Consider the following 8,778-nt stretch of genomic DNA (forward strand, 5'->3'; position numbering starts at 1 on the left):
GGATCTAGCTGCGAACAAGACTGTACATTTCTTTCTTATATTAGAGCTTCCAATGAATGAATATGTCAACACACATTCATTTCATTATTGACAATAAAATTACAACATTAAGGCACATCCTATAATTAATACATAGATTTCATAGATACATTTTAATATTTACAAAAAGTTTCACTGAATTATTGTCAATAATTTCTATACTAATTTTACATTGATTTGTTTTTTTTTTTTAGAAAAGAAAAGATTTGAGTTCTCTTACCTGAAGTTTAGAAGGAATATTATAAATGGAAGATAAGGATATAATTAGCAATGAGGGGCTTAGAAGTGCTTTAGAAAAAATACTAAAATAGTTTACATCAGATCTCAACTTCAAAAACAGCTTTTCTTGAATTCAAAAGCTAGATGAAATGATGTTTCTAACTGCATATGGAAACTGATAATAGCAATCAAGATCATGATCATGGTTTTTCATCCCTTTATTACAGAAGAGATTTTTTTCTAAGTTATTCACATACTTGTATGAAATCTAATATTCCTCAGTACTGCTTATGGCAGACATACATGAAATGTACTGTGCATATGCCTATCACACGAATTCTCTTGTGTGCATTGTTTCCTAACAATAATTCTGTTTGCCTTTTACTAAATATCAAATAGGAATTCATAATGGAATAAAACTCCGAAGATACATCTTCATTATTGATTTAGAATTGAATGACCTTACCATCCAATAAGTTAGAGGTTCAAACAGTGAATTCTAAGCACAATATGGCATATTTGTGTTGTTCTAATCACATTAGAAAAGAGCAATATTTTTCCTGGGATAAGCCGTTAGTTCTTAATAATGATAAATAGATATCATAAATTCTACAAATGACATATAAAGTACATGAATGAAATACACATGACTTCATAATTCTAAGGAATTTTTGTCATATTTTGTATAATTTTGTAGTCTGTATGAAAAAACACAAAAAGGTCAAGTTATTGTGAATGTTCTAAGCTTTCATACACACATAAACACACACACATATATATGTACACACACATATAAATATGTATATATTTATATACATATATAAAAATATATATATACTTTTTAAGACTGATTTTAGGTCAATGTCTTTTCTAGGTACACATTTGGAAATTATCCATACACATATATTACAGAAAAATCAGTAAGAAATAGAAAATGTTTCACACACCACCAGTTTGTTTTCTGCTAGAAGACACACCATGCCCCTTTGTCAATCTATGGAGATTGAAGCTTCTATCCTTTCACCCAGTACCTCACGTTCCACAAAACTGAAAGAAGAGTCTGCTTTAGCTTCTTGTTTCCCCAAATCAGGACGAATGCGTGGGCTGAAGGATAGCTGAATCTAATAGCTTTGCAGAACATGAAGACAGCTTTGTTTTCCACCCTTCCCAAACTCCAACTTGATATCATTATGGACAGAAAGTAAATGGCACATAACGACAAGGAGATCACAGTTTGCAAAGCTTTTATGTGGACCTTGGTGCTGGGATCTTGAGAGCCTTTGTCATGGAGCTGCATCTTCTTGAGATGTTTACACAGAGAACAGATTAACAGCAGAAAAGATATCAGGGTCAGAGTGAAGGGTACTAAGTTTGCTAGTATGGTTACAGTTGTATTTGAAAGGTACACTGCACTCCTCAATTTGCTCTTCCAAGTCATGTTTCCTTCATATTCTTTTGTCCGTACAATCTCATTCATGTTTACCACAAAAAGATGACAAACCAAAAATAGCAAAGGCCCCAACAGTATCACCAGAACGACACTCTTAACTCTCCTCTTTAAGTGAAGAAATAGAAGGTTGGAGAAATTGGCAATCTTGAGTAGGTAAAATATGCTGAGGCTAGTAGCAAGCCAGTTGCTGAAATGGCTGGTTACTGCCCAGAGATTATAAGTAGTCGTTCTTAATTCTACACTATAAAAAGCTGGATTCAACTCAGTTGAATACCAATTTAATAATAATATCCAAAGCAAACCAACTCTGGAGACCGCCAGAGCAGTGAGAATTTGATCAGCAAAGGAGATCTTTTGTCTCTTGACCCACTCAATGGAATTTACCAATGCTATGAAACCATTAGCAAAATTTCCAATAACAAATGTAACCACTACTAGAATGGAAAAAATGATGGGTAGAAAAGTTATCATGCCTGAACAGAGAAAAAGAAATTTTTAAAATGCTGGTAGTGTGTCCAGACTTGGATCCTGCAGGTGGGTTCGTGGTCTCGCTGACTTCAATGATGGAGACACACAGCTTCACAGTGATTGTTACAGCTCTTAAAGATGGCACGGACCCAAAGAGTGAGCAGAAGCAAGGTTTATTGTGAAGAGTGAAAAGACAAAGCTTCCACAGAGTAGGAGGTGACCCGGGCAGCTGTTATTCCCTTATTTGTCCCCTCCCATTTTCCTTTTGTGGCCTATCAGAGTGCTCTTTCTTCAATCCTCCCTGTGATTGGCTACTTTTAGGATCCTTCTGATTGGTGCATTTTACAGAGCACTGATTGGTGCATTCTACAGAGCACTGATTGGAGCATTTTACAATCCTCTTGCTAGCTTCAGAAAAGTACTCCAAGTCCCCACTCCATCCAGGAAGTCTAGCTGGCTTCACCTCTCAATATAATATAACTGTGTGATTGCTTGACTATCCTGACCTTAAATACCATATGCATCTGATTTTTTAATGTGCTGTGACATTCTTTTTACTTTTAATTGTTGTGACAAGTGTCACAGTTTCCAAGCCAGAAATCACCATGGCATGTTAATTGATGAGTTCAATGATTTCTTTATGGAAAACATTCTTATTTTCAAACTCAAATTAATTCATTCATTCACTGTCTGTTCTTGTTTTAGGCTGGAATTATTCATACTGAAGTTGACATGAAACCTGAATTCTCATTTGCTAGTATGCAAACAAGGACATATTCTCTTTCAGCGTTTGCAAGTTTTCCTTGTGTAACCTCTCCATCATTTGTCATTAGCAACTTCAGTTGTTAGGGAAGTTTTGTAACCCAATATATAGATCATATAGTAAATGTCTAAATTCTTAAAGGGAGCTTGGTCATATCTAAGATCATCACCTATATGGACATTTTTCAGTGACATATTTAAATATACAGAATCCAAACTGCTTTTATCAAAAGCATCTAAGATTTTCTTGAGAACCACAGGCAGTCCAATACTCCACAAGATCTGCTAGCAGCTAATACTTTTGTATAACTTTGTTACTCACAAGATCATAAATATGCACACAAATACAAACATGGGCACACCACTTATGAATGGAACAATTTATTTTCTTTTAATTTCCAAATTAAAAAATGCATTTCCAAGAGGTTTCCAGATGAAATTGGTCTTATTTTCCCACTCAGGGTTTTCAGCTTATTAATAATATTTATTTTTCATACATATCTCCAATTCTTAGGATTTGGTAAAGTTTCTCTCAAGTCTAATGTTTAAATATTTATTATTATGTTAAACATTTAGCAATTTTATAAAAATTCCTGAATACCAGGCCATTTGATATATAATCTTGCAGTATCCTCCCATCATAGGCAGACTGACTACCTTTCCCCTGAACTTGGAGTTCAATCATTTAACTTGCTTTGATGAACAGAAAATTACTACATTTTGCATAGAGATTTGAGATGGCTTCCATACTGGGGATTCTTCCTCTTTCCATTTGCCATGAGAATATCGCCTGGCTAATACACTGTTTCCAGAAGGAGAATGAGAAATTGATGACGTCAGATTGCTGCCACCTGATCCAGACTAAATAGGCAAAACTCTAACGTCCTCAAAGATGCAGAATTTGGCCCATCTGAAATCACCACAGTCACCAACCAAACCCAGCTTAGAAAAATGAAATCCAGGCCCAGTGTGGGTGAGGCCGAGGTAGACGAATCATGAGGTCAAGAGATGGAGACCATCCTGGCCAACAGGGTGAAACCCCATATCTACTAAGAATACAAAAATTAGCCAGGCATGGTGGCCTGTGCCTGTAGTCCCAGCTACTCAGGAGGGTGAGGCAGGAGAATGGCATGAACCTGGGAGGCGGAAGTTGCAGTGAACTGAGATTGTGCCACTGCACTCCAGTCTGGGCGACAGAGCAAGACTCTGTCTCACAAAACAAACAAACAAACAAACAAAAGAAAAACAAAATCCAACAACATGTGAGATATAAATATCTAATGTAGTTTTGGAGGATTTTCTCCTGCAGAAAAATATAACTGATAAAAGAACTCCGCTAAACCAAGTGTGGGAAATATGTACAAGCTTGTTTTGTCAGGAATTCTAGAGCCAAAAGAAAAAAATAGATTATCCACTTCACAGGCAAAGATTTGTTCCTGTGAAGTGGATAATTAAGGCTAGAGGAAAGCCTTTGGAAAGATCTGGGGTTGGAGGATAACATCTAAAATTTGCTTATGGTGCAACTAAAAGAGAAAGTTCCCATTTCAGCTATCTTAGAGTTGTATAAGAATGTATACAAATAGTTGATATTTCCCCTCAGTATGTAATGAGACCAGTAATAATAATTTCTATGGACATTTCTTCTAATTACAAATTTGTATATTAAAGTTATAATGCACAATTAGAAATGAACCAATACAAAAATGGGAAATACCACAATGTATCATAAGCACTCAAGTAACTGTGATGCAGGGCAAGACAAGGAACACTGAAAACAGCATTTGTCCACCTCCATGCCACTTTCCAAGCCCCTAAACATTTCTTTGCATCTTTGGAGATAAGCAATATCCATAATTTATGATGATCATTTCCTTGATTTTCTTCATACTTTACCACCTAGGTATGCAACCCTAAACTGCATAGCTTGGTCTGGCCTGCTTTGCACTGTGTGTAGGTGCAATCCCTCATGTTCTTTTTGGTTGTGGTTTCTTGGTCTCAACATTGTGTTTCTGAAATTTAGTCACATAGTTGCAAGTACGTGTGATTTTTTTTCACTTCTCTATGTTGTTCCATTGTATGGATTTACTGTAATGATTCATCCAATCTTAATATATATTTGGCCAGCTTCTTTTTTGAATAGTTATGAATAATTCTACTAGAACATTCTTTCATATATCACTTGATACAATTCCTTTGTATATATACCTATGAGTAGCATTATATTGTCATTGTTCAAAATTTCCTCATAGACACAGAAAGTTCAAAAAATAATTTAACTAATCTTACTCCTGTCACCTTTACCTCCTTTCTATTTTTGCTGTTTACATATGTCTTATCAATTATATAATTACCCCAAAAAGACATTATTATTTTTTACAGTAAACATTCATTTAGAATTATGCACATATTTGTCACTTTCATTAATTTGTATTCCTTCTTGCATATTCAACTTAGTATTTTCAATAAGACCCTTTTTGACCAGGCAGGGTGGCTCACACCTATAATCCCAACATTTTGTAAGGCTGGGGTAGGAGAACCCAGGAGTTTGAGACCAGCCTATGCAACACAGCGAAACAGCCTCTACAATAAATGAAAAAGCTAGCCAGGCATAGCGAAGCTACTCACAAGGCTGAGGTGGGAGGATGGTTTGAGCTCGGGAGTTCCAGACTGCAGTAAGCCATGATCCTACCACTGAACTCCAGCCTGGACAACAGAGTGAGACTCCAACTCTACAAACAAAAATAATAACAATAACAATTTTTCCTTTATCTGAAAAGATATATTTTAAGTTTCTGTTTATCAAGATCTATTCTACTTTTGAAATACACTGAAGACATGATTCCTTTGAACTCTATCTTTATTTTTGTCCGTTAAGAATTAGGTTGTCATTTAGACAGTTATTCTCTTTAACATAACCTATCTTTTCCTCTAGTTACTTTTCAGATTTTCTATTGGTCTTTGATGTCCTGTCATTTTATGTTAATTTGGTTTTAATTATCTTGTCTGAAGTCTGATGGTTTCTAAAAATATATGAACTGATACATTTTATCACTTTTGGAAAAATCTCCACATTGCTTCTGCCCAACTTTCTTCCAGAACTGCAGAAGCATGTTAGCTGTTCTAGCTGTAGCTTCAATGTCTCTGACCCTCCAGCCTTATATTTTCTATCTCTTGGTCTCTTTATGCTTCATTCTGGGTAGTTTTCTTCCAATTCACTAATTCTTTCTTCTGTTTAACTAGTTGTTAACTCTATTGGATTCTCAAAATTGATAACTTTTTTTGTCTTATTGTTTTAGAAGGATAAATGAACTTTTGCTCTCCTTACATAAATCATTTTTCTAATGGAGAAACTAAACCAAGTATTCCTAAAACCAAGTTCTTAAAAAAGAGTTTCTTTAAACTTTTAGTATATCTGACATGAAAGTGGTAATGATTTTTCCTTTTGTAATACTTTGGTCAAAGAAGAGAATAAAAGCAATGTCTAGGCATCCTCCTGCAATTTGGAAGAAACTGGAAATTGATTGAATATGAATAGCTTTTTTTGGATAGTAGCTTATCTGTTGCTGGTTCATCACCATAAACTCCCCTCACAGGGAAATTCAATGAGCAGTACTGGATCTCAAAATGTCATTAAAATTAATCAAATATAGTCTCTCAACCACAGCTCCACCATTCTATTCCATGATTTAAATTTTACTGTTTTTATGAGCAGAAATCAAGACTTCTTAGTTTATAACAATCTTTAAAAGATCAAATAGTAAAGCAGTACTTACAAGTTTATCAAAAAATGAAGGACATCTGATAAAAGTACACTTTAAGTCCCATGGACAAAAAACTGAATCTGTTGCTTCTGTGGAACTGCACCATTTAATCCCTATCCATGAATATGGTTTTGGTCATACAATTATAACCTTTGAACTCCATTGTCACTCACTCAGGTGTGACAGAAGATCTGAGGTCTTACCTCTGTTTGACAATTTGGTCCTAAACGAGCTCTTTAGAAATAAAAGCTTGCTCACAAAATGTGTTATTTGCTTTATCTTTCTTATGAGGGAATTTTATTTATATGAAAAACTACATTGTTTCTATAGTGGTCATAGTGAAAGGAGGATTGGTTGAAGGTCATCCATAAATAATTAATTGCTTAAGCAATGTATTGTAAAATAACTACACTTAATTTCTAAATCTAAGTGTATTGAACTTGACTTGAACTTTACGGTTTACTGTTGTAACTTTCCCACAATGATGATCTTTTTAAAATTACTTATTTTCCAAGTTATGTATTTAAGTATTTCAAAAACAAATCACTTCATGAGATAGATGAAGATATAGATGATTACAATGATGATGGCAGTGAAAGGGAGAATGCTATTTGATAAATGTGATTTCAGGCTTGTTTCTAAGTACTGGAGTTCAAGGTGATGAGAGAACACTATTATTCTTCCTCATGGCCTCATGATTCTTCTGTGATTCTCAGTATCAGGCCTAGACAAATACCCTCATATGGTATTTCATCAAGAATAATGTAAAACCAATGCATTTTTAATGATTTATTTGCTTTTTTTTTTTACTACAATTTAAAAAGTTGATAACATAAGTGACCTCTCCAACAATTAGGACTCTATTTTGGGATTTTTTTTTTGGCATTTTTGAATAAGAACATGGAAAAATATCCTATGCAATAATACAGAATATCAACTTTATTTATTCTTTTAATAGCAACATTAGCAAGCCAAATTCTTGCAAATGCTTTTTCACATTCTTAGCTATGGTGACTAAATCTGGATTATTTTACTATAGCAGTCAAAGTAGCATTATATATGCACAAACATACTCCAAGATCATGCTAAATATGTTTTATAACTTAAAATTTGCCTTTCTATGATTTTTTTTCTCTAATGTAGGGCCAAAAAATTTATAGTAACAAAATATTTAACCCAACACACCAGGGTACACATGAATAGTATTGTGAAATTAAGATGCTAACTATATGAATATAAATATTTCATTTAGAGACACACTTTTGGATATATTTAATTTATTTAATATCCATTGTACTATAATTTACCGGAAATTCATGAATTTCTAACACTTTCAAATGTGTATAATAAAGAATCAAATTGGAATTTACAAAAGTGTGTATCAATAATAAATATTCAAATTTTGATGTTTCAAATTCTTATTCGCACTGAGAAGGCAGATTCACAGTTCTTGCTTATCTCTCCTTTTTTAAAATTAATATAAGAAAAGTTTTGGGCTAGGTCTGGTGGCTCACACCTGTAATCCCAGCATTTTGGGAGGCTGAGACAGGTGGATTGCCTGAGCTCAAGAGTTCAAGCCCAGCCTGGGCAACATGGCAAAACCATGTCTCTACAAAAAAATAGAAAAAATTAGCAGGGCGTGGTGGTGCACGCCTATTGTCCTAGCTACTCAGGAGGCTGAGATGGGAGAATCACTTGAGCCCAGGTGGTGGAGGTTGCATTGAGCCAAGATTGCAGTTGTGCACTCCAGCCTGGGCAACAGAGCGAGACCCTGTCTCAAAATAAAAATAGAAAAGTTTTAAATTTTAACTTGGATTTCTTAGTACCCTAACGCTCTATTCTCCTTTATTCAGCAAAAACTCTAATTACAATGGTATCTATGAGAATATGCTGTGTCACCCTAATTTTATACTTAGAAATGTACTTTGTTTCTGCTTTTTTAACATTTTTTATTGTGGAGCATAACATACATATAGAGAGTAATAACACCTAATAACCGGAAAGAGAAAAAAGTATAACGTTAACATCAATGGTACCACACCTTGGTCAGAAAATAGAATTTGTGAGCAATACCCATAT

At 34.4% G+C, this 8,778-nt stretch overlaps 1 protein-coding gene across 1 annotated transcript; it reads right to left on the reverse strand.

Moving 5' to 3' along the window:
* Positions 1-1,270: 1,270 nt before the first annotated feature.
* On the reverse strand, positions 1,271-2,179 carry LOC117090520 (taste receptor type 2 member 43). The gene has a single exon (XM_033222858.1). The coding sequence runs from the start codon at positions 2,177-2,179 to the stop codon at positions 1,271-1,273; it is 909 nt and encodes a 302-aa protein (XP_033078749.1).
* Positions 2,180-8,778: the final 6,599 nt, after the last annotated feature.

Source organism: Trachypithecus francoisi, unplaced genomic scaffold, assembly GCF_009764315.1.
Source record: "Trachypithecus francoisi isolate TF-2019V2 unplaced genomic scaffold, Tfra_2.0 Lachesis_group11, whole genome shotgun sequence".
In the NCBI taxonomy this organism is placed as follows: Eukaryota; Metazoa; Chordata; class Mammalia; order Primates; family Cercopithecidae; genus Trachypithecus; species Trachypithecus francoisi.